At 52.2% G+C, this 25,131-nt stretch overlaps 7 protein-coding genes across 7 annotated transcripts; 3 read left to right on the plus strand and 4 right to left on the minus strand.

Annotated features, from left to right (window-relative positions):
- Window positions 1–6,809: 6,809 nt before the first annotated feature.
- CORC01_12490 (ubiquitin-conjugating enzyme) lies at window positions 6,810–7,799 on the minus strand (the record flags this gene model as incomplete). The annotated part of the gene is made up of 5 exons (XM_022624110.1): window positions 6,810–6,949; window positions 7,023–7,206; window positions 7,330–7,359; window positions 7,495–7,540; window positions 7,756–7,799. 5 exons carry the CDS (start codon window positions 7,797–7,799, stop codon window positions 6,810–6,812), a joined length of 444 nt encoding a protein of 147 aa, XP_022469366.1.
- A 2,523-nt stretch (window positions 7,800–10,322) lies between these two features.
- Window positions 10,323–11,717, plus strand: CORC01_12491 (acyl-CoA dehydrogenase domain-containing protein; the record flags this gene model as incomplete). Its single annotated transcript, XM_022624111.1, has 3 exons — window positions 10,323–10,533; window positions 10,587–11,612; window positions 11,671–11,717. The coding sequence occupies 3 exons, from the start codon at window positions 10,323–10,325 to the stop codon at window positions 11,715–11,717; spliced, it is 1,284 nt and encodes a 427-aa protein (XP_022469367.1).
- Window positions 11,718–13,360: 1,643 nt separating this feature from the next.
- CORC01_12492 (uncharacterized protein) lies at window positions 13,361–14,066 on the minus strand (the record flags this gene model as incomplete). The annotated part of the gene is made up of 2 exons (XM_022624112.1): window positions 13,361–13,492; window positions 13,602–14,066. 2 exons carry the CDS (start codon window positions 14,064–14,066, stop codon window positions 13,361–13,363), a joined length of 597 nt encoding a protein of 198 aa, XP_022469368.1.
- Window positions 14,067–16,061: 1,995 nt separating this feature from the next.
- Window positions 16,062–17,060, minus strand: CORC01_12493 (adenylate kinase; the record flags this gene model as incomplete). Its single annotated transcript, XM_022624113.1, has 4 exons — window positions 16,062–16,205; window positions 16,264–16,452; window positions 16,516–16,838; window positions 16,901–17,060. The coding sequence occupies 4 exons, from the start codon at window positions 17,058–17,060 to the stop codon at window positions 16,062–16,064; spliced, it is 816 nt and encodes a 271-aa protein (XP_022469369.1).
- A 248-nt stretch (window positions 17,061–17,308) lies between these two features.
- Window positions 17,309–18,433, plus strand: CORC01_12494 (uncharacterized protein; the record flags this gene model as incomplete). Its single annotated transcript, XM_022624114.1, has 1 exon — window positions 17,309–18,433. One exon carries the CDS (start codon window positions 17,309–17,311, stop codon window positions 18,431–18,433), a length of 1,125 nt encoding a protein of 374 aa, XP_022469370.1.
- A 3,256-nt stretch (window positions 18,434–21,689) lies between these two features.
- On the minus strand, window positions 21,690–22,541 carry CORC01_12495 (uncharacterized protein; the record flags this gene model as incomplete). The annotated part of the gene is made up of 2 exons (XM_022624115.1): window positions 21,690–22,104; window positions 22,291–22,541. The coding sequence occupies 2 exons, from the start codon at window positions 22,539–22,541 to the stop codon at window positions 21,690–21,692; spliced, it is 666 nt and encodes a 221-aa protein (XP_022469371.1).
- Window positions 22,542–23,514: 973 nt separating this feature from the next.
- CORC01_12496 (uncharacterized protein) lies at window positions 23,515–24,149 on the plus strand (the record flags this gene model as incomplete). The annotated part of the gene is made up of 2 exons (XM_022624116.1): window positions 23,515–23,748; window positions 23,961–24,149. The coding sequence occupies 2 exons, from the start codon at window positions 23,515–23,517 to the stop codon at window positions 24,147–24,149; spliced, it is 423 nt and encodes a 140-aa protein (XP_022469372.1).
- Between the last annotated feature and the right edge of the window lie 982 nt (window positions 24,150–25,131).

Here is a 25,131-nt window from a genome sequence, read left to right on the forward strand (position 1 = left end):
GGCGGGAGGAAGCAGGAAAGACGAAGGGGGGCCAAAGTGCTTATGGCACACAACAGAGTTTTGGGGACGCAAGAGAGTGTCCGAGAGAGGGCTGCTGCTTCTGCTGCTGCTTTTCTACCGGCAAAAGACGAGGAAGACGGATGGGCGATGCAAGGGGAAATGTAGCGATTATAAGGTGATTTTGTGTCGATGATACAAGCCATGAGAAGAGGTTCGCACACTCACCTGCACAAAATGCCTGCACTCGGCGGCTGGTAAGAATTCTTGGTATTCGCGGGGGATTGAGAGGATTGGCGATATTACTTGTCCCTACTTGCAGTGACGGAAAGGGGTGTGGGAAAAGGACGCTGGAAGAAGGAAGAAATCAGAGTCAAATGCGCAGCGTCGGGAGGTGGGCGATCACAGGATGAAGAGGAGTAAGAGCGAAGTCTCGGGTGTGAGGTCCATGGGTGTGTGAGGTGTGTGAGGTGGACCCGTTTGGTTCAGGGCGGGGGGTGGAGGGGGGCAAGGGGGCAAGGGGAGGGGGCCTAGGGGAGGGTGAGAGCGGCAGGGGTGATTCAAGACAAGGGGGGGTAGGGATAGGGGGGGGAATCGTGTAGTGGGCATGGAAGCAGGGCCTCGCGGGTCTCGAACGGTGAGCATCTGCAGAGTAGGGTAGGATAAGTTTTCAAGCAGCGGGAAAATGCGACAATGGGCGGTCGTAACCGCAAAGGAGATGCAAAATCACATTCAGAATCAGAGAACAGCCAAGGTAAGACAGAAGTTCAAGTACGGATGCAGGTAAATCTCGGGCGATAGAAACCCCAGGCTAGGCAAGCCGGTGGGCTCTTGTCGTCGGTCTTGGTGACAAGCCGAGATGGGCGAGAGCCTGCGACATTGTGTCTGCGGTGGCTCGAGGGACAGGGTAAGGTTTCCAGGGTTTGGGGCTATCCAGAGAAACTACATGGAATGGGTGTGTGTATTGAAGAACGATGGTGTGCGGGATGAGACCAAAGACGACGACTAGGGGAGGAGACAGCAGCAACAACAGCGTTGAACAGATAGGACTGTGTGAGGAGCAAGTGGGAAAGGGGCTACGATGGAACCCGGAGTGAGTAAATGTGGTGAGACTGAGACTGAGACTGAACATGAGAGTGAGTGTGAGAGTGTAAACGCGAGAGTAAGAACAGACCATCCGCACAGAGCAGCGATGCGTGCCGCTTCTGAGTCGAGGACTCGACAAAGTTGAGATGGAGTTGAAGGAAAGAAAAAAACGTCTGAGCATGGCCCCAGGGCAGGGGTGCTAAGCTGCTAGAGGCTATCTTAGAGCCTCAGGGGCCAGGCCATATTACGCTTACTTGGGCGGGGCCGGAGATGCCCACGGCCAATCAGCATCATTATCGGCTGGCTATGGAACAATGCAGGTACAACGTGCTTGCTGCTTCGGGACGGCGCATTTCTGCATCTGCGCCTGCCTGTGCCTCTCTCATTCCTCTCCCATCTTCTGTACCTTATTCGTAAGCATTCGAGGGCAACAATACAAGGTTCAAGTCCGTCGACGAGGGCAAGAGTCACCGGACGCCGGGACGCCGGACGCTATCATCGAGCTGGGAAGCACATCACCATAAGTTGCTTCAGGTCAACGGAGGCAAGCGCCAGCCATGTAATTAGGTACTTGGTAGCACAAACACACAATAGGTGGCCAGGTCGTGGGGAGATTCTTCGCTACCATGGGCCCAATCGAAAACGACAGCCCCGCCACGGGAACGAAGCCCAATGGTTCGTCCATCCGTCTCACCCATTCTGCCTGTCCTCCGAGTCTTGGCTTTCCCATCTCCCTCTTTTTCTTCTACGAATACGCGTCCGTCGACAGAATGCCACAATCCAGTCCCATCCACATCATTCCACCCAGGTCCTCAAAAGACATGATCCCGGCCTCACAACGCGCTTCCTGGCTGCCGCCGCGCTCCTTTTGTGGGCCTCGTTCCCGTTCCTGGGACACAAGGCCGTTGGAACGGGCTGGACGGCATCGCCCACCCGCTAGGTTCCTTACCTTAATATCCAAAGAAGCCTACCTTATTCGGACAGTCGCCGTCTGGCATCAACGTCGTCGCCTGCCAATCACATCCACCGTGCTCGACTCCCGGAATCCACTTCCTCCCAGCTCGGCTTCATCGGACGCTGCCCGCATCAAGAGCATTGGCCGCCGACAAGCCGCCCACGACGGCGTTGACCCTACAGCTAATTAATCTTCACGAAGCCAAGCCTTTTAGACATTTGCAGTCCACATCGCCATCACGGAGCTTACCGAAATATACGCACTTTCCTTCTCCCACCCTACGGATACTTCGCTCCTAGGCACAGCATCACTCCCCCCAGCGATGCCCATCAGACCGGCCATCAGCTACAGCAGATATTATCCAATCCAAGAACATGCTATTGACAAGCAATCTGTGAAGGGAAGACGCAGGAAATCCCATCAGCCCCTTCTGCTTCACCACGGTCGCCCTACGCCTCGTTGCTGTTTGGGCCACGTTTGGAACAAGGCTACTCTCGCGCATCGAATGTGGGTAATGAGACCATACTCTCCCACGACCGTACAAACTCCCAAACCGCCCAGTTGCACATTCCGTACGCCCCAGGCCAACAAGCAATAGTCCTAACGAAAGCCAGCCGCTGCCGCGCCATCAGTGGCTGGTTCGTCTCCCACTCTCATCATCGCAGTGGCTCTCAAACGGGACAAGGGCGAGCTTCAGAATGCGATACGTTCCCTTGGCGGGGGTCGGCTCGTACTCATCTAATTGGTCCAAAAAGGGTTTCGGAGATGCAAAAGAGGGGCGTGCGTCTCGATTCGTCGCCTGAGCCCGCGTCACAGCATGTTTCGCCAGGGATGCTTTGACACAATTCAGATTTCATAACTTTCCTCCTCTCAATGGAAGCCTCAACGGCCATCACTGATTGTGGCGCTTCATTGCTACTACAGTTGGTAGGCATATTCACTTCGGGCTTCTCATTTTTACGTCCCTTGGGAGAAGCTGTTAGTCATCTAAGCGCAGCACAGTGGCCATGCTTAACACCCCTGCTGCCCTTATTCAGCGGCCGCACCGACCTGGCCTTAGGTACCGGAGGCACTTGTCGGGACTTCCGACTTCTTCATTGGTCATCGTTCATCGTCTTCCTCAGTCTTCCCAGCCAATACCTCATCTATCCCTTCTCACAAACCACATGGCTTCAAACATACACTCCCCCCTTTCCACATTTCACTCCCCCTTCGTACCGCCCTCCCGCCTCTGTTCACTGACGCCGGAATATTCTTAGCAATCCCACTGGTCAGGGTCCCTCGTCTCGCCCTGCCCTGGATCGCACTCAGATAGGCACCAGCTGCCCGTTCGCCATCTGTCAATACGCGGCTGATTGCCAAACCTCTGGCTCGCCTCCCGCCGCACATCTCGTCCCGTCACGCAGATTGATCCCCCGTCAACCCCTCACCATCCCAGTGGGAGATCATTCAATGCCTACGCAGTCAGGGCAAGCTCCACGAAGCGGCATTTGCAAAAACCAGTTTCAATTTGAAGCTGTCGTACCCCTTCGCACTGCCAACGTACATCATTGACAACTTTAAGCCAAGTCTAATGGCACGCTGTCGCACGCCGCTTACGTAGAAGATGCCCCTCGTTTCCCCTGGCTCGGCCCCATCAAGACGCAGTTTTGCCAAATGATCGGTAACGCAGGACTCGTGGTTTGTATCTGCTTACAAAGTCGCCGGCCGCTGGCTTGCGATACGCCTGGCGAGGATGTCTCCCGGCCAGCGTAGGGAAGGTTAACCAGCTCATTGGATGCAATTGAAGCCGAATTCAGTTTTACTCGGCTATCCAAAAAGCAAAGTTGTCCCGCCAATCATACCTAGTCAAAGAATTAACCTGCCGCTCCCCTATGAGAGTTTCCGCTTTCAGATTATCGCGCACCTTGAATCTGCAAGTCATCATCAACCCGGCGGCTGAAGATCCCCACATTTCAGACTATGTCTTTATCAGCCTCATTCCATCCATCTGACACAGACTCTTCCGAGATGTCTCATTCTTTCCCAAGTCTCGGCGATTAGTCTTACACCATCCCGCATTCTTCAACTTGCCATTATGTAACTTTGTCACTATCTGCTAAACAAGAAAGACCGTCAGTTCACCGTCGTCCCGGTACGTATCCATCGCTCGAGTAGCCTCTTGAAGACCAAATGACGGAAGCCCACCGTTGCCTCTTGAACAGTCAACATTTCCGCATTTACAAAACACGGGATACTCGCTCGACCTCTGGCGAAGACGCCTCGAGTCGACCTGCACGGCACGACTATCCGAAGCGTCGGACCACTGACCTCTCCTCTGAACACTTCTCGAAGGCGAGGCCCGTCTTCTCCCGTCCCACCACACTGGAGATGATTATTCCCGAACAATGCCTACATGGTGAACTACTAACACTCGAGCCCTCGACCTCAAATCATCAAGTTTCAAAACATGCTAGCCTTGCCCTCTCCCAAACATTGTTCCCATTCCGGTTCCCTTTCTCCTCCCCCTTCTACTGCGTCTCGAGATTCGCGTAGGACACACACGCTTGAAAGAGGACGCAGGGCACAAGCTCCCGTCCTCCTCGCCTCTGCCTACCCGGTGGTCCTCTCGCATCTGCCCGCCATTTGGGGTAATCCTGCCCCCCCCTCCGTCAAACGAAACCACGTGCCCTTTCCATGGCGGGAAATAAGCCGCACACACCGTCCATTGCCGCTTCCTCGAGGCTCAACGATTCGCTCGATTCATGAATCTCTTTCCCACCCCTGCAAGAACGGGCTCTCCATCGACACTCACGTCCATCTCATCTTTCCCAGCGTCCGCCTGCGTGAACGATGGACTTACCATCCTGGGCAAGGCCACCACCACCACGTCCAAACTGGGTCTCACACGTTTCGTTTGGACTGATGTCGTGCCTGTTTTCCTAGGCCCTTCACATCATATACAAGAGAGATCCAAGCAACGGCAAGCCCGCAAACTCTTTCCAGTTAGCAGAGCTGGTCCTGGCTCTAGTATTTCCTTTCATGTTGCATTGTTACATAATGTACATCCTCGTTCCAAACATATTTGTGCCTACTCCCATTCCTCTGAGGACCAAATATCGCGTTTCTGCATGTCAATTTCTCGGTCCATACATGGCCATATCAGACCGTTAGATCCGCAATCATCCCCTTCCTAGTCGCCTCAATACTAAATGTATACGAGCGTCGTCGAAAATGGAATTAAACTGCAGTCGCGGAATTGTAAAACATGGTCGTCCTATACTGTGAGGTCAGGACGGGAGATAGGCTTTGCCAAGGACGATCTTCAGCCTTGGTACATCATTCTGATTACTACTCATACTCCTATATCTGCCTCAAGGAAGCCTTTCATACAGAGAGTTGATATCATCATATATCCCATGAATTATAGAGTAGGAGGAACGAGAGGATGAGGTTATTTAGTGCCCGTGTTGATGCCTAAAGCAAACTGACTCCGTTATCCAAATCTCCTACCCCCCCCTAAAAGGAAAAGCGTCTGTCTCTCTGGTCTTGCGTCTTCCGCTCTCATTGCCAATGCCCAGCTTGTCGCCTCCGTTCACCGTGAAAGTGAGGAAGACTATTCGCTGAAGCCTGTCTCGAGTAGTAAAAGGATGTTCATTCATTCCTGCAATCAACCTGCGACTAACCTGTACACTGCAATGGTTCCTGTGAAATTTTGAAACTTTCTTTCCATCCCCACCCAGGATTTGAGTAAAGCGGCCACACACAGCTTTCAAAACCCCACACAAGAGTCAACAAAGCAAGGAAATCGCTTCCCGTCCCTACATGGCCCATTCCAATGCTCGATAAACCGCCAGGAAATATCATGAAACCTCACGTCTCTCTCTCTGGGCCTTCGTTGCCCGGTTCCATCCCACGTATCTAAATCCCCCTCCGACCTCCTTCGGGAATATCTGTCCTCCGAATTCCTACTTGCTTCCCACAACCCATCGACATCACCACTGGACCCTTCGGAGCCGGCGTCCCAGCCAAGCCAATGGGTCTAATTCAACCGGGCACATCGAAACCACATGCTCTTGCAAATAAAAAGACATTCCGTTGACTAGAGGAGAAGAACAATATCTAAATCCCGTGTGGACGGGCCTATAAACATGGCATCCGGCAATTAATAGCCACCTCAGCGTAGGTTGTAAATGTTGCACTGACATCAATCTAGCTGACTGCGGGTTCCGATAGCATACGTTACGGGTAGCAACAACGCATCCTTTGGCTACTACATCACGAGGGGGGGCCGGTACTCCCCTACTATGAGAAACTTCCTCTCGAAGCATGAAGCATGAGTTACTGCCGCCCGGCTCTGAAGATCGTCCAGCGTCTGGGATACGGCATGCACATAAAGTCCAAAGCATCACGAAAACAGTTGGGTACGATGACTGCCGGTCGTCTCTTCTGTGGTGTCAACCAAAACGTACGCATCAATACAACGTCAATGCAGTAGAAACATGAAGCCTTGCCGTATGAAAACCCGTACTTGGTACCTGTGCTGCTAACTGTCTGATCGGTCCATCTTCTAACCACACCGCCCGCGTAACCTCTTTTCGAAATGCCAATCCGCCGTCATGTGTTTTGTGTCGACGGCCGAACCGCCTTCTGTGTGCTGGTGAAACGAAAGAGATCCCAAACCGCAACGCAGAGCAATGACCTTGACCTAATCGTACGCCAGAGCTGTCGAAGAGAGAGAGGAAAGCCGTCGCCTGTCATACTCGTCCAACCATCATGCCTCGAACACCGTCTAAATAGCGTACTTGCGAGTCCACTCGCGAGCAGTGGCCTCGTATCTAGCGCGGTCCGTCTTGTAGACGTGTGCAATCTCGGGCACAAGAGGGTCGTCGGGATTGGGGTCCGTCAGCATTGAGCAGATGGAGAGCAGAACTGTCACGTGTTAGCATTGCGTATACACGGGCCTTTACGTGAGCTATGAGGCGTGAGCTATGAGGCGACGTACCCTTGGAGATGGTCAACGCCGGACTCCACTGGTCACGGAGAATATCTAAGCAGATGCTGCCGTTGGAGTTGATGTTGGGGTGGTAAATGCGAGTGGTGAAGTTGACCTTGGGAGGCTTGAAGGGGTAGTCGGTAGGGAAGTGGATGGCGAGGAAGAAAACGCCGCCAGAGTAAGGAGAGTCGCCCTGGTACCAGGTGTTAGCCAAACGTTTGTCTCGTCCATGCCTTCAGTTGAGAAGCTGTCTTGTTCTCGGGTATCGGCGCCAGGTCCAACCAATAAAGCAACCGGAGAGGGTAAATAGACTTACGGGTCCCATAATCGTCGCTTGCCAGTGGAACTGTGCGAATACCAGTCAGCAAATGTTTACACGCCCTTTGCCGACGCTGCGAAGACGTGATCTCGTGCTCGGCTGAGTCATGATTCAAGGCATCACCACGGCGGGTGCTTATCGGGAAAGATGAAGTCGACATACCAGATCTTCGCCGACGGGGCCGGCAGAGCAGGAAGAGGGCGGGTCACTGTGAGAGGAAAGAAGTCAGCATGGTGCATCTCTTGGTTTGTATTTGTCGGCTCCATGCCGCCATCGCCGTCGACATCAGTCACCCGACAGGACGGAAAAGTTGCAGCAGTCCTTGTTGAAGAAGACCCCGCTCCCTGATGGCCCCACCTGACGTCTCGGGCTGCGACAAAGAGGCTGAGAGTCAAAATGAAAGAAAAGGTGTGGACAACGTACCGGCCGAGGTCAGTGAGCTCCTTGTTAATGCGCTTGAGAGCCATTTTGAATGTGGTTTGTGGTTGGGGGTATCTAGAAGATGGTTGATCGCCGAAGCGCAAATGCTGTGTTCTGTTGTTGTGAGGGGCAAAAGTCAGCGAAAGCGGTCGGCGGTGGTGGGCTTTTTTTGGATGCGGGATGCGGGCAGACGTGGGTGGAGGGATGGTGGGCTGCACTGTTACTGCTGCCGCTGCTGCTGTTCGTTTGTCTTTTCCGGCGGCTGCGAGAGCGACACGACGTCGGATGCTTCGTAAATGCACGATGATGCCAAAAGGCGTTTGTGTTCGATTTGGCACTCAGGGGATGTGTACCGGAGACGAAGACGATTCTCGAGGTGGCCAGCGTCGATGCAGCAGCAGGCGTGGGAAGCGTGAATGTGACGGTCTTGGGTGCAAATCATGTGCTGCTGTGGTGGGGGGGAAGGGGGCGTACCAGAACGAGGAAGGATTTATCCCCGACGAAGATGCTTCTTAAAAGAAAAGAACTCGATCGTGTGTATGTGGTCGTTCGGATCGTCGCCCGTGAGGGATATTACGCGGTGTTGGGCGAGGTGGTCGTGGAGGAATCGATTCGCTTCGTACGGTCCCGTTACAGATTGATGTCGAAATTGGTTTGGTGGTGGAGGGAAAGGAAGGAGGAGGAGAAACTACGGTCGGGCCTGGCGAAAAATGACGGGAAGGGGTGAGTCGTAGGAAGGCAGGAACCACTTTGGAGGGGGATGGAAGTGGGAAGGAGGGGAGGGGAGCGCCAAACCTAAGGCTTAAAGGCACTGTGAGGCTGCCCAGGTGGTGGCTTCAGGTTCAGGCTGGCACCATCCACCTCACTCACTGGCAAGGGTAGTAACCGCCCGTACCTTCCTTCCAACTTTACCCTCAGAGGTACCCTTACTCTGAGTGCTTGCCTTCCAAGGATTCTATTCGGTCTGTGAGCGTCAAGAAAGCAGGAGCCAGGCGCAGCAAATGGACAAGTGGCTGGTGACTAATGATTTACCTCATGATTGGTGATTGGTAATTACCTGTCTCCCAATCACGGGAAGTCCTTTTCCATCTGAGGTCGGCAAGCCATCACACTCATCAAGTTCCCATTCGCCTTGTTCAACGACCGTGAGCCATTCACTCTGTTCCTTCAGCCTCAGGTGTCAGGCAGCAGGCGTCATTCAAACCAAACAAGCTGTGGTTCTCCCGGGCCCCCCTTCTTACAGTTCCAGATGCAAAGGGAACTTGGAGGGGCAACTGGTGCACCGCCACATTGTAATATACCAATACAAGCAGCACTCACTGATGACAATTGCTGACTGGTGGCAGGCTTGGTAATTTGGTAATGCCATATGGTGACTCAGCAGACACCTCACCCTCCCCAATGTCCAGCCCCGAACGATGCACTTCCCTGGTCTTCTACCAACGTGATTGACTGGCTGACTGCAACACCACCAAAGTAGCATCTGCAATCTCGATGCCGAAAGAACCGGCTGGCGGCTGCACACGTGGTAGCAACCTGGATGGCAAAAGAAAAGACATCTCATGCATCCCACCAAACTGGGCCTCCGACCCAGCGGCCCTCGCGGCCGACCAGCCAACGACGATGTACCTATCAGTTCGCGAGCAAAAAAGCACCCCAGATTTCAGAATCAGCTCATCCTCCCAGAGCATGGCGTACCCCGAAACCTCGTCCAGCATATTTCTTTCTTGCTCGACTTTCACCATGCTCTTCGCTGGAGTCACTTGTCATCGATACCCTCTGCTCTCGCTACTGTATTTTGCATCTGCCATCCCATCGCTGCCCACCTGCCTCTACGGCATATGACGTCCAACTTTTAGTTGTCGCCCGAACGCGGTACCTGACTTGGGCACCCGGCAGTGCCTGGCAACACTTGTACCCTTCCGAGCATCTCATCCCAGGTCTGAACTCTCTGCCGGCTGCTGCCGAACAAAGGGCCAAGGCATTATTGCCCTGGCATGTTTCAACCTTCAACCCCCATCCGCATCCAACCTGTTCCTATTCTTGTCCTTGACCCCCCATTTCCAGCAGTGGTGCCCAGCAATCCAGGCACCGGCAGGTATCTTTTCCGATAATAATGGTCTTCCGTGCCCCATATCATAGCTGTCCCTTAGCTACCTCCTGTAAGTCCCCAAAGAGTCTCTGTTATGGCCGACAGTCTGGGTATTCAAATCCAGCACTTGATATGATGCACGTACCCATTGGAATTGACTCCAGGTGCTATCTAATAATATTCAGGCAACAACGGCAATGCATCTCATCCAGAGGAGCATGAGCTTCACTTCCTTGCGCAGGTAGACCGCGACGACGTCATTCGCCGACACCGGGTCTTATGTAATCACCATCCTTCATCTACAACTGCCCAGCCAATCAGATACGACCCGTGTTGTGCCTCGGATGCTGCTCGGGACAGCTACCGGCGGGGAAGACGCCCCGTGCCCGCAGTTCGAGAGCGTACTCTCACCGTGATGGCGATCCGATTCTCTTTCAACCCACCATGAGGAAGAGTCAATCGATCAGCAGTAGTCAGTATGTATCGTAACGCTTTGAGGACATGCGCAACACGACGCGCCGCAACGCGCACCTTGCCCGCCGCGAGAACCTTCGCCTCCGCCTCCGAAGGCCCGGCCTTCAACTGGGAGGATCCCTTGAACACAAAGAACCTCTTGACCGAGGAGGAGCTCGCCATTTCCGAGACTGCTGAGCGCTACTGCCAGGAGCGCATGCTGCCGCGTGTGCTTCGTATGTTTTTGTTCCCGATCAAGGGAATGACTAGCACTGACCGTTTTCCGCAGAGGCCTACCGCGACGAGCAATACGACCAGAAGATCCTCGAGGAGATGGGCGACCTAGGGCTTCTCGGAGCAACGATTGAGGGATATGGCTGCGCAGGTGTCTCTACCGTTGCCGGCGGACTCATCACAAAGGCCGTTGAGAGAGTCGACAGCGGCTACCGCTCTGGCATGTCCGTCCAGTCGTCGCTTGTCATGGGTGGCATTGCGGAGTTCGGTACGGAGGAACAGAAGGAGAGATTCCTACCCAAGATGGCTACGGGAAAGCTGCTCGGCGCCTTTGGCTTGACAGAGCCCAACCACGGAAGCGACCCCGGCTCCATGGAAACTACGGCCAAGCCTCACCCGACCAAGGAAGGCTACTACTCTCTTTCCGGTGCCAAGACGTGGATCACAAACTCTCCCATTGCTGACGTATTGATGGTCTGGGCGAAGCTGCAGGAGACGGGCAAGATCAGAGGGTTCCTGGTTGAACGCTCTCAGTGCCCTCCTGGTACCCTCGAGACGCCGCCCATCAAGAATAAAAACGGACTGCGAGCTTCCATCACGGGTATGATCCAGCTCGACGACGTCCCCGTCCCCAAGGAGAACATGTTCCCCTTGGTCGAAGGACTGCGGGGCCCCTTCTCATGTCTCAACAGTGCAAGATACGGCATTTCTCTCGGCGTCATTGGCGCCCTCGAGGATTGCATCGCTCGTGCCAGGACGTACGCGCTCGAACGGAAGCAGTTCAAGGGCAATCCCATCGCAAAATACCAGCTCGTCCAGAAAAAGCTGGCCGATGCGGCGACGGATGCGGCGTACGGCACCGTTGCCGCTATCCAGGTCGGCAGGCTCAAGGACGAGGGCAAGGTGACGCCTGAGATGATCAGCATGGTCAAGCGCCAGAACTGTGATCGGGCGCTGCAGAATGCTCGCGTGCTGCAGGAGATCTTTGGCGGCAATGCTGTCAGTGACGAGTATGGTATTGGCCGTCACGTTGCCAATCTTTTCGTGACGCAGACGTATGAGGGACAGAGCGACATTCATAGTAAGTTATTCCCAAGGCTGAGTGCTTCCAGTACCTGCGTTGCTAACATTAGCAATAGGTCTCATCCTCGGTCGTGCCATCACTGGTATTCAAGCATTTGTGTAATATTGTGAGATGTGAAAATACGGCCTTGTATATTACCATAACGCCGGGGAACGGATACGGTGGATCAAAACATACAAGCCTCGAATGAGAAACCTGCGAGTAAAATGTTGATTCTGCTTCAGCCTCTCTCACGGTAGTCCATGATGCTCAAGTGCTGCCACATTGTGGCCATCAGCCTTGCGTTCGAAGAATGCTGCTCTTAGAGGTGAGGTGAGATGATGCACTGATACATTTGATGGCCCTCATGAATATGGTCTCACCCGTCTCAAAGTCTGTCAAATTCATCGTAGGCAACCTGAGCCTTCCCAGCCCCGAAATTTCCGGCGAACTGGCGGGGGAGCTGATCCTTTGCGGGACTAGTAGCCTGTAGGACTAGTAGGACTCAAAAGTGCGCCCCAGCGTCCTCACAGCCTCAAATGACGGCGTGTTCATTGCAAAGCAATGTCTTTATATATACTTCATTCTAGAGTCGGCTTTGTTCAATCAACTATCTATCCCAGGAAGAAGCAACCCACCAACCTCGATAACTACCCAGCTTCCCGTTTCCTCAGACACCCTTTGCCCATTCAACGTTCCGCCACCAAACTTACAGTGCGGGACCCACGGATAGAAGAACAACGAAAAAGTCTTCAAGCAGTACCGTCAGCGTTTTGGACTTCTTTGGCCTCCCCAGCGGAAGGGCTCCCCTTCATCTACGCAGTGCGCTCGCGCGCTAGCACGACAGAGAAAACCCGAAGGCAGAGCAATGACATCTCAACCTGGGCCGGACGCCTCAACCGAGTCAATCGACTGGGCCCAGCGATGTCGACTAAGAATATGCCTTGGCGTCCTCTCCGGCGAGATCTCTGCTTCAGCGGGGACGGTGCTGTCCTGCGGGTGTCCGAATCCGCTGGTGACGAGGGATCTCAGCACGTTGGGGTGGGGCGTTTTCATCGGTGACGATTTGAGGGGCCGAGATGAGAGGAGGAGGTTTGCGGATCAATTCTTGGAGTGGTGGGGAGATTTAATAGGGATGTTGGGGGATGATGGGAGGACGGGACGAACGTGGGATTCTGGGGTTTTGTGAGGGCGTGGTTTGGTGAGGAGTTATTGCGTTTGGGGCGACTATGTTTTCTTGGACTAGGGTACTGGCTATCTGGATGGTATACCACTCATGTTTGACTACGTTTGTTTTATGAAGGAGGTCACTCTAGAAGTCGAAGAAGTTGATAGTGGTTGACCTCGGTTGAGAATCATGGCGTGGCGGTTTTGACAACTCCTACAGCCTACCTCTCCTAGCCTCGTAGGTTTTTCCTACACCTCTGGAATAAGCTATATTGCACACATTCTTCAAGTTTCAGTATCGAAATAACGTGATGTAATGGATTTAACAAAGTGAGATGTGGTTAAGATCTTGATGCAGCTTGTATTAATAGACAAATAGTTCATAGTTGAAATGAGCACTTGGCTATCCATATCATCGCGCAACACCAGCTCCGGATACTCAAAACGGTACAAATTGTGTATGAGAGGAATAAGAAACCGCATCCGGGGTTCAGTACCCATAGCTTCTGATCTTAGTGTGTCCGGAGAAACGAATGACTTGCCAGTTGGACGTTTCTACCAATCTAAGCATCATCACCTTGACCGAGGCTTATCAGGTTCTACTCAAGCTTGTAGGCGTCGAACTTGGTCGGGATCTCATCCGAGGTTCCGCCGTTCTCCCAGATAGAAATACTGTTGGTAAGAAGGAGGTCAGCAAAAGTGACGACTAAAGGGGGAGGAAGGGTTGGTTTCTGGAGTATGCGAAGGGTTATTATAGCTTACTAGAAGAAAGGAACCCAACATTAGCATACATCAACTCTGGAAATTACAGGAATTCGGATACATGGTAGGTGTGCTCACCAGTTCAGTGTAAAGAGTATCGTCAAGACCAGTCAAATTCAACTTGGGCCCGTTTTCAAAAACCATCAAGTCGCCCCTCGCAACAGAGGAGCAACCCACAGTGGCGGCGCAGGTAGCCTCGGCGTCACCAGAGCGCTTCTTGGAGACGAACCCGTAGTTTCCGCCAGAGTAGTTGCTGCCGCCGCAGCAGATATTCTCCCGGCCGTTGGACTGCGTGACGTACTTGAGGTTCTTGCAGTCGCCCCCGCTGTGGGCGCGGCCGACAATATTCCAGTTGGTCGGGATGGCGCGGAAGCCGATGCTGCGGAAGACGTCGCCCGAGGCGCGGATGCAGCAATCGTTCGGGTTCACGTTTGTGCAGACAATGTAGTCGCCGCGGCTGCACTTTTCGTTGCTACGGTAGCCGTATACGTCAATGGCGGAGACGGTGGCGATGAGGCTGAGGAAGATTTGGGAGAGGTTCATTGTGAATAGCGGGGAGTTCTCGACTAGTGGAAGTTCTAGAATGGGGATGATGATCTGAAGAGTGGAATGGATGAGTTGATATGATGTTGATAGAAAAGAAATGAGAGCTTTGAAGGGAACTTGAGCAATCCTTTATACTTTCTTAATCTTCTAGACGTACCTATGATTTTTGATGAAGAGTCCATGCCAACTTGAAGGTCCACAGCTATCATCTCTGTCACCCTGTGGATCTCTTCGCCCGTTGCCAAAATCAACTCGCACCAGCTTATCGAAGACCATAACTCTCTAGCCTCTGAGTAGGAAGGTAACAAAAGTTCATCAATATCATGGGTCAACGCTGTTGTGGATCAATCCCCTGTGTTGCGATATACTTACTAGATTAGAACATGACCGATCGCCTCTTCGCAACTCTTTGCAATACTTTTGTTGACCGAGAATGCACTTTGATTAATGGACGCGCATTGCCACGTCCGGAGCCGAGCTATGGTTGCTATGATTGGATGTTAAACCAAGCCACAAAGGTTCATCTCCATGGGTCGAGTCAAAACTCTAAACAAGGTAAGCAAGCTGGACCGGCCCGTCCCCCATACGGGCCAATCAATTCACTTTCGGAGCCAACACAGCTTCGGGAGGTAAGCTTACGTGCATGAGAGCCAGACTTCAACTGTTCAACACCCCCGCTTGTATCAAAAACCGGAATCGGCTAACACTGCCCTATGCGCAAGGGACTGTTTTCCCTATTTCAGATGCCAATTTCACCCCTTACGACTCAGGAAATGTCGATTTTGTATGTCCATCTCCTTACGTGACATGCTGTGGTCTTGCACAGAACTGAGCTGACTATGCAACTACGTAGTGTCTCTGACATTAGAAACAAGGCAATGGCATTGTGTATAACGTTGTCGAATAATATAACTCTACCTTATTGCACCACCTGGTACTCATGAGGTGACATGTCAGCTGAGGCGCCTTGCAAGGCGCTGATTTCGGCTCACTACCGTTGATCCTCAGCGTAACATCGTCTCGACATGATTGTTCCTCATATCGAGCGTAGCGTCACAAAACTAGACCGGAAGATTGTTCACGTCGAATGAAGCTGACGCAGGATTTCAACTGCGGATCACAAAAAGCTTCGTGAACCCGGATCTGTGCCACTACAATGCTTGGGGGAGGATTGGAGTCGCTGATTCTCATTCGTGATAGACGCGTCTCTTCCGGCGTGGGGCACAGCTACTGACGAAATAGGCATAAATCTCATAGCCTTATGTCACATTGAGTTATGATGGAAGCTCCCCGGCGGATTCATCGACTTATGTTACTACTTCAGGCCCTTGGAACACATGAAGGTTCTCACAGAGAGTTACTATGAAGCAAGTCGTTGTGTGCTGAATCCTAGACAGCTATATGCTATCTCACATTGAACCAGATAGGTTTCTTCGGACAGAGCTACACAAAAACCATTTATCAAGGTTTTTGGGGTTAAAAGTTCTATCGTAAGTTGTAACTTGCAGACTACCTTAAGTAACAGGTTATCATAGGACATGTACGGCGTTAACTGCTGCCCGCAATAAACGGCGTCATTTTCGCGGCACAGGCAAATTGGCTTTTTGAGATGAGATCAAAATCCAACCGCAGTATTCACTCTAGTCTTCTTGCCGAATGTATTTCTCATCATCCAGCATACTCTGCAGGTTCAGATTGGGGGTGCCTCTCTTCGATTCTTCCCTAGGGAACGGGGCTCGAAGGAAGAGGAATCCAGTCAAGACGAATAAGGACACCGAAGAATTCCACAATAAAGGGGTGGTCGAAGGCGGGGATGAGGTATACGACGAGGGGAACATGAGCAATGATGAATCTGCTTGCTGATATTTGAGTAGCTGTGGACGCAGCTAAGAACGGCCCGCGGGTCGCGGATGTAGCAGCCAGGGTGGCAAATTTGGGACTGCTCCATTTCGGCTTATCCTACCCAGTGAGTCTGGGGTGCACATTGACTACCTATTGGGCGTCATCCGGCACTTGGGGGGATACGAGGAAAACCGACTCCATCTCCTGGCCTACCACACGGTTCCACAATGCGCTGTCTCTCAGCATCTTCTCCACCCTTGCAATGTTCTCTTCCTTGTTTCCATTATTGTCGATCTGAGATCGTGTCAGAGGGATTTCATTTGTGAACGCAGAGAAGAGCGGTAAGGCTTACGTCGACGAGCAATCCTGCTTCCCGATACTGTTGTTCCACAGGCGGTCCCTCCTCCAAGTACTCAGCGAACCGTTTCGTGAACTTCTCCGCGCTATCGTTGCGATCGCGGCCTCGTGCTAGATATCTCGCTTCCGCGTTCTCTTTGGTCACATTGAGTGACAAGACGATATCGGGTTTCGCGTTACCCTCCTGCTTACATTATTAACCGGCTGAAGCATGCATACATGTATTCCATGGCCCGCCTCAACATACCAAAGGAAGGCGCTCTTGAAAGGGCCACTGTGCCCACGAGATGAGCTGCTCCTCACACCTCGGGAAACCGTCGATCAATATCCCGTTCAAATCGTCTTGCCGGATTGCATTCTCGATTGCAATGCGTAGGAATGGGTTCAACTCCGTAGACGTAAGAAATCCTTGGTGGTCCAGCTTGTCTTGGATCGTAGCCGCGAGAGGCGTTTCGCGATTCAATTCATCCTTCATCCAGGTTCGCAGATTGTCTCCCACTGAGAAATGCAACAGGCCGTGTTTGCGGGCCAGATAATTGCAGATCGTGCCTTTGCCCGAGCCGGGAGCTCCTTTCAAAATAGTGAGCAGGCTTGCATTATACCTATTGAATGGGACCGATAGTGAGACGGACCAAGGATGAAGATGACTGCGAACTTTCGTTTCTGCGGAGCAACGTTATTGTCCATGACGAACTGGTGATGGCTGGTGTGCTGTTTGCCTGTAGGCTGTGACCGGTGGTGCGTTGGCGGGTCGAGCAACGTTGGATGGAAGGAGAGGTGCAGCACGCTCATCCCATGTCGCGATTGGACGGCCTACGAGGGGGGTCTCGTTATATAAGCAATCATGTTATTGGCATATGAGGGGTCAATTATTAAGTCCTTCGTGTTTATTGGGAAGGCTGGAACTCTGACACCCGACGTCACCCAAGTTGGGCTTCACTTACGATTTATTTCTGAAGCTTATTCTTCTGTTCATGGTCGATCTCTGACGAGCAACACATAGCAACAACAAAGCGTACACTAATGTGTAACTCAGCAGAATGGGAATCTTAACCATAACCTCCCAAGCGGCGCTGGCCGCCTTTTCAGCGATACCCCCCTTCGTCTGGGTCGTGGGTGTTGCGGTGCTAGCAGCAACATACTTCTCGCTCCGCCGCCACGCCGAGGAACCCCGCCATCACGCCCCAAAGGCAGAAGCTGTCCAAGACTCCAAATCGAAGCCTCCAGTTGATGACCCGGACGCCCCTGTCTCTGTCAACTACTTCCCATCCCGCGAATGCAACTATGCCTGCGGTTTCTGCTTCCACACCAATACCTCAGGCTACATCCTTCCACTGGATGAAGCGAAGCACGGTATGCGTCTTCTGAAGGACGCCGGCATGCGCAAGCTCAACGTTGCCGGCGGAGAGCCCTTCCTGCACCCAAAGTTCTTGGGTGAGCTGCTCCGGTACTGCAAAGATGTCCTGGACCTCGAGAGCATAAGCATCGTCAGCAACGGGAGCAAAATCCAGGAGAAGTGGCTCCGTGAATACGGTCGCTACTTGGATATCCTGGCAATCTCCTGTGACTCGTTCGTCCGCGAGACGAATAAGGAGATCGGCCGCGGTGAGAACGGCGGAGCGGACGGGGAAAAAGACCACATTGCGCAGGTGTTCCGCATCGCCGAGTGGTGCAAAGAATACAACATCATGTTCAAGCTCAACACCGTCGTCAACGTCTACAACTGGAACGAAGACATGGCCGAGACGATTGCGCAGTTGGCGCCGTTCCGGTGGAAGGTGTTCCAGTGCTTGATTGTCGAGGGCGAGAACGAGAACGACACGCGGGTGCGCGACGCGAGGAAGTTCCTCATCTCGGAGGAACAATGGCAGACGTTTTGCGAAAGGCATAAGCACCTGCCATGTTACGTGCCCGAGGACAATCAGACCATGGCTGGTAGCTATTTGTTATTGGACGAGCACTTGCGCTTCCTCGATAAAGGCAATGGTCCGATGAAGAAGAGCGAGTCCTTGCTTGATGTTGGGGTGAAGAAGGCCATGCAGCAGGTGGCGTGGGATAAGAGCGCGTTTGATAAGAGAGGTGGTGTCTACGAATGGCGGAAGTCACAGGTTGAAAGCACCGAAGGGGGTTGTAATGGCGATAGCAAAAAGGAGTTGGAGTGGTAGGTCAAAGGCGTTGTGTTTGTTTTTGGTGGCAAGGGCTTCAAGCACGAGCAGCTGAAAGCTGGTCATACGGCAGCCCATCACCCAAAACCTACGCAGATTGCAAACTCGAGGCTACGGAGAAAGGGAGGTTGATATTTAGGTAAACAAGACTTCATCCTGGCCACTTAATCCGATGTAGAAAGACACTTGTTCACACCCGGGGGCTGCGAACGCATTCTGGACACTAGCGTTCAAACGCTGTTGCTCGTTGCTGCCCTCATTAAGCCCTGACCCCTATTCTGATTTCGTGCCACATTATATTTCTCTTTGCATTGGTTCTTCTCATCAGATTGTCGTAGTCTTTCCACGCATGGATAGTGATCTTGTTCTGCCCAGCAGATTTTAGCCAGTATGCCACTTTATCAAATTGACACACAGCGCATGAAAACATTCGAAGAAAAAAAAAATAGGGGCTGAGTTCCTCCCTGTAGCTTCTGCTCAGAATAACCGAGAGTGAAGTTTTGGGAGACCGGAGACATTCCACGCCTTACCTACTGATTGAGTAGCCGAACATCTCCGGTTGCCAACCTTGTCCTGCCGAAAATACCCTAATCTTAGTCGTCAGCAAAAGTTCCAAGAAGCGCTTGGCAGACAAAGTTTAGAAACTGCAAAGAATGAGTTGCACCCCATAGCATTATACAAAGTCTGTTGAGAAGGGCCAATGTCGCAACTGTGCCTATCGCACGCTTGCCAAATCGGGTTAGCCAGGACAAATACTGGAGTTCAAAACCGTACGATTTAGTTTAGAAGGTTTTGAGAAGTTGATGACTGATAAGATCATGTTCCCCCGGAAAGATAATTGTGTGGGTTTGAACCTTGGTAAATATACGGTGTCAGTCTTGACTCAGATTCATTATGGTAAGGTCACTTTGTATATAAGCCCAGGCTAATGGCACCTGAATCTGTCATTGATATATACCTCTACTCATAAATGAGGCTTCAAGATCCAATTTGACAGACCCATTCCATTCCAAAGCGACTTCAACCATGCATGTCCTCTTCCACCTCTCGCTCCTTCTTGGTGCCACATCTGTGGTCTCCGCAGGCTGCTTGTCGTGTCCCCTCTTCAGGTACATCAACCACAAGCCCAATAGGACCCCACCCCCCCCGGAGCTGGATATCGATACCCTCAAGAGATGATGCTAACCTCTGAAAAGCGGAAGATGCGTAGATAGCAGTGGAAAAATCTGCAAGAAGGGCGTGGTCAAATTCCAATGGGTCCTTGTCCAGAACTATTGCTGCCGTGATGCTGGCTATGAAACTGTCAAGTGCTGGAGCTCTTGCTAGAGAATGCAGTTTCTTGCAAGTTGTTGCAAGTTTCATGAGACAACCGATATGAGATTCTTGCTCCAGTCGTGTTGATGCTTCTAATAGTGCCCTCTCAAGCAAGACAGCCTCGTTCGTTCCAATCTCGAATTTGGCGAAAAGAGTCTATTCTTTGACCAGGAGCACGGTATATGAGAAGCTTTTGCGCGACCAACATTTCCATTTCGAGGCTTCTGGTTTCCAATATTCTACACAGGTAGAATCGAATCGCAAGGCCAAAGGTCAAGGAACTGATAGGAATGGAGAGGGGCTCATAATCGAGCTCTTCATTTGAATTAATTGGCGACGGTACTGAAGCCTTTACTAGAGCATTCGATACCTCGAGCATGGGCTATCTACACACGCATGCATAAAAGTAGACGAGATCTGTGATAGAGTGGTGAATGAAATATCTGTCAGCTGTCTGAACCGTGAGTTCTTGGTCTTGCTTCCCTGAAGGTTTTTTTTTTTTTTGTTTTCTTCTTCTTTGGGCATTTTGATGTTCCCTTCTACCAACGGAAGCAACTTACAGACTTTCCATTTATCATCAAGTTGCCATTCGCTTTAGCGCGACTTTCTGCTTGGGCCTTGCCTTCGTTCCGACGACATTGCAAGGTTGAGTTTGGTTCGAATTTCCCACTCGTACCCAATTGAGCGTGATACTGACCGTAGCGAAAATGAATGAAAGAGTACGTTCTATGAGAGATTACAACGCAAATTGTAAAGTTTCATGTATTCAGCTATGATTTGGTAAAGATTATGATTGTATTAGAATCCTACTACAGGCTTGTTGCTTTCAATCCCAAATCCAGTTGTTTTATGAAGAACAAGCACGATCGCAGTTACCGGTTGTGGCGCTGGAGTCCCACAGATCACTTTGGTGCCTTGATGTCCAAATTGAGATACCCCTTTGACCAATACCCAGCGCGATCTTGGGTCACGGGGCTGCTGTAGCTACATCGAGACGATGGACACCCCGTTTCCCACCTTCCAGCTTGTTTGTGACTGAGGAGATAACCCAAGGTCCTTGTGTGGATTAGAAACCCAGACTTCAGCGATCAAAGGCAAATACATAACCACCCTCCTAACTGATTTCCCCACCGCACTTCTCGCAGAGCACACACATTGCTAGGCAATTGTCAATACTCGTAATGACAGCAAGGAGTCGAGTCGGAAGACGAGCGGTGACAACCAGTATACGCGGACGGTACTAATAGCAAAAGCGTAGAGCTCCTGCTCTGCATAGCCTACACTACAGCTGACGCCTCCACCGAGGTGGTTAATACGCATAAATTTTTTGTCGACGACCTCAAGCTTCAGCAGCACTTGGCAGCTCCTCTCACGATCACTCTCTACTCCATATATAAGGGTCCCAAAGACCGCCCTGATCTACAAAAAGCAAGCAATGCCCTTCTGCATCAACATTAAGCCCCCATCTGACCGCCAGAAGGGCAGATTTCCATCAAGCCAGTGAATCAGCCACCCGGCAATGATATTATATCGCCCGTTTGGCTCTGAAATGAAATTTGATGTAGGAATACGAAGTGTAGCAGGTGCCGATGTATACTGGCTTGTGACATACCTCTTGGGGCAACTTGATACTAGGCTCTCAAGTCACCGGAAGCCCCAGAAAAGCGGCATCACAATGGTTTAAACGATGCCCAGCGCTCATTCGAGCCCGGAGTAAATCTGAAGTCCTTCAAAAAGAGGTCTATTTCTGCTTCATCACAGCCACGTAAACTATACACAAACGGGATCATCTATCCTCGATACTCGTACATCCCGATAACGCCAAGCAATGATATGTCATACCCTCCAGCCTCGCGGCCAGTCCCATCCCACAGCTTCTTCTCGCTTCTTCTCCCTTCTCACTCGGTTCATCTAGTCTCTCCCCTTCGGCAGGACATCCCAATCAAGAGTTCCGTCTCTCATGATCCATCCCAACCATTTCATACCCGCCTTCCCCATCCCTCCCCCTCCCACGTCCCCGTCCCCTCGAAAGCCCAAGTCCATCCTCCTCATCTCCAGCACCGCCATTCTGCGCCGCCCCGTCACCGCTGCTCCCAGCACCGGCGCCGTTATTCCCGCCGCCACCGCCACCTCCTCCGCCACCGAATGATATCGGCCTCAACTCGCGGTATCTAGACCCCCAAACCGCCAAGGCGACACATATGCCCGAGCTGGCTGTCATGGCGCCCCACCACATTGCGTTACGCGGTATGCGGCCCGTATACAGGCTCGTGACGACGAGATGCAGACCGTGCATCGTGAGCGCGAAGTCGGGTACGAGTTTCGAGCGGCCGATGAGGACGATGATCGCGACGGCCCTGTTGTCGTCTATGTTAGCGCTAATCCTGAAGCTCTCTCCCTCCCAAACTCTCGTTGATCCTGATATCCCAAGCTTTCAAGCTCCGGGAACCAACCCACACCACCAACCGCCAGTCCCCCCAAACTCAAGTCCTCCAAAATGAAAACCTCCAGGAAAAGACGAGAGGAGGAGAAAGAAAACTTACATGCAAAGACCCCCATCAAGAATCCACAAGAAAGCCCCCAACCACCCCTGCGTCGTATCCCCCCGAACGGCCTCCCACCCAAAAACGAGGTCCAATGTGAATCCCGTGCCGGCGACGAGCGCGGAAAAGAGCATCAGCACCAGCGCGGCGGCGTAGTACAGCCCTTGCAGCGCCGCAATCTGCGAGGCGATGCGCAAGGGGGGCAGGTCGTTGAGGGCGCCTGGCCGGGGCGGCTTGCGACGGCGGGGCATCGTGGGTTGAGATCAACTTTGAGGTTGAGGTTGTTTCGGGGTTGGCTTCGGTTTCCGGGACGTCTGGGGTAGATTTCGTGAGGGTATGTATAGTGGTACGGACGGAGGGAAACGCAATATGGTTTCTGTTTACGATGTCGCCCCTTTGAAAGAGAGAGAAGAGTTGTCGAGGTGTTGTTGCGGAGGACGGTCGCGCGTCTCTTGCCTTCGAATCTCGCTACCGGCGGAGCATTATCGAGCTTCGTTGTAGTTCGCAATCATCTAATCCACCCCCTTGTCGTAATCCCTCTCTCTCCCTCTTCCTCTTGCAGCAAATTTCCGCGTTGGCTAAGAAAACCTTGTTTTGCAGTTGGAAATTGGGAATCAAACCCGGAGAGATTGCGCAACAGGTATCGTCGTTTCCGGTATCGTCCGTTTCGTTCTTCTTCGTCAGCGTAGTTTGTTTCGTCCAAGCTGTCACGTTCGAGGTGCCACGAGGGAAGCAGCGGGATGTTGACAGTTTTGGTGGCTGGAGTCAGCTGTGGTTTGCGCCACACTTTTGGCGGTGCATGCCTAGAAGCGCAACGGCCAGGCGTGCCTGGGCAACTTGCAATCGGCACCCGTCGCGCTAAGCACCGATGAGGCAAGGCTAATTTTGGAGCTGGCCCCGGGTGAATGCTTACGCTAGTACATCATTGGCTCACCGCCCGCCATTCTGCCGGCCCAGCAATTCGAACTTCGCGGCGTCGCTCAAAGAGAGATCTACAGAAATCGTCATCCACGAATCGAGACTTCACCTAAACGGCACCACCCCTCCATCTCACACACCAACCCAACCCGACTAATGACACAAGCCCACCTTCCGAATCCTTCAATCCACCGCTAGAGTTTCCATCACCAGCCAAACATCTCTTCAATCTCCTCCCGCCCCTCCCGACAGCAGCGACACGCCACATCCAAACACCCACAAGCAAGACCAGAACCCTCGTCCAAAATGGGCCTGTTCTCCTCCTTCCAATCCGAAGAAGCAAAGCGCGCCGAAGAAGTCCGCACAGGCGCCGTCGCCCCGGACCGGAGCGAGCGCCGCAAGTGCTGGGAGGCCCGCGACGCCTACTTTGGCTGCCTCGACCGCAACATCATCGCCGACGCCCTCAAGGATGACGCAAAGGCCCGCAAGGTGTGCCCCGCCGAGAACCAGGTGTTTGAGCGCGATTGCGCCGCTGCTTGGGTGAGTAGACTTTTTGCTTTCTTTGGCTACCCAGGCTCTTCCATCGTCCTCCCTCACGTAATCGCTATTCGAGGCCATGGGATCATGCGTGTAGCTTCTCTGCCAACGCTCTACGGCGCCGTGGACCTCTGAATCAACAAAACGAGAAGAAAAAAAAACCTTCCCAACATGAACAATCCAGACTGACGCATCGGACCCCTTCCTCCTTACAGGTAAAATACTTCAAGCAATGGCGCGTAGCAGACCTCCAAAAGAAGCAGCGCATAGCCCAGCTCGAAGCCGAAAACGCAATCAAGATGGACGTCACTACTACATTCGCCGACCAACCTTCCTCCTCTCCCAAGGGCCCCGCGCCGAGTAAGGTTGATTTGCAGGATATGCTCGCCTCAAGGAGGCAGTAAGGGAACAAACAACAAATTCAACATATTCCTCCCCCCCTTCCATTCAATCCAACGACTTTGAATGGACGCTTTGCCTTCAGCTTCGTCCTCCAGCCCTGTCGTCGACGACGGCGAACACCGATAACTGTAAATGGCCATTTTGATACCAGAAAACCTCCCTTTTCTCCAGCCACCATCTGCTGGGTGTACAACAACTGTTTTTAAATACTTCTCTCTCCCCGGGGGTTCGGCGGTGTAAAAGATGGAAACATTTGTAGAATAATGTAAATCACAATGTCAGGAATCCTAAATCTGCCCTCATTCCCCAAAACTATCAAGCTTCTGCTTCAATGTCGGGGTTCGCATCCATTGGGATACCTTCAACGGCACCTGAATTGACTTCAACTAGTTTTGAGACTGGACTCTTCTATTTGTGCTACCTAGACGAACCAACCCCCATTATGGGAAGGAAAGCGCCCTCTGAATATCGCTATAAAGGTTTTTCCTCCAATTCCATCCCGACTCCTACTCTTTTTCCCTCCTTTGCCTTATTCCCAGCAGGTTTGGTCATCACCTGGAAAACAATCATTTTTACGTGATGACCTTTATGTATGAGACTTTCTGTATCGGCGGAAACACAAAAACCAAAAAATAAAAGTGGTTGACTAAGAAAACCTCAAGGGAAAAGTGGGAGAAGAATCAAAAAGTTGAAAAAAAAAGAAGCATGCTCAATGCAATGGTGGTATCATCCATGAGAGAAAACACTAGTAAAAAGCTCTGTGGCTCGTCTCGGCTCTCTGTTGCCTCGGTCGCTGTGAGACCTCGCTGAACGAGCTTGCAGAATTCGTCATTGACCCCGTTGATGCAATTGTGGTTTGTCGAAACCCTTCCCCCTTCTCTCTTCTGCAGCTGCTGCTTCATCCTCCCTTCTCTTCCTGGCTCGTCTCGTCCCCTATATCGCGACTGCTCACACTCGTACTCCCAACAATACGGATCCGCGTGC

This window comes from Colletotrichum orchidophilum, assembly GCF_001831195.1.
Source record: "Colletotrichum orchidophilum strain IMI 309357 chromosome Unknown Scaffold_155.1, whole genome shotgun sequence".
Classification (NCBI taxonomy): Eukaryota; Fungi; Ascomycota; class Sordariomycetes; order Glomerellales; family Glomerellaceae; genus Colletotrichum; species Colletotrichum orchidophilum.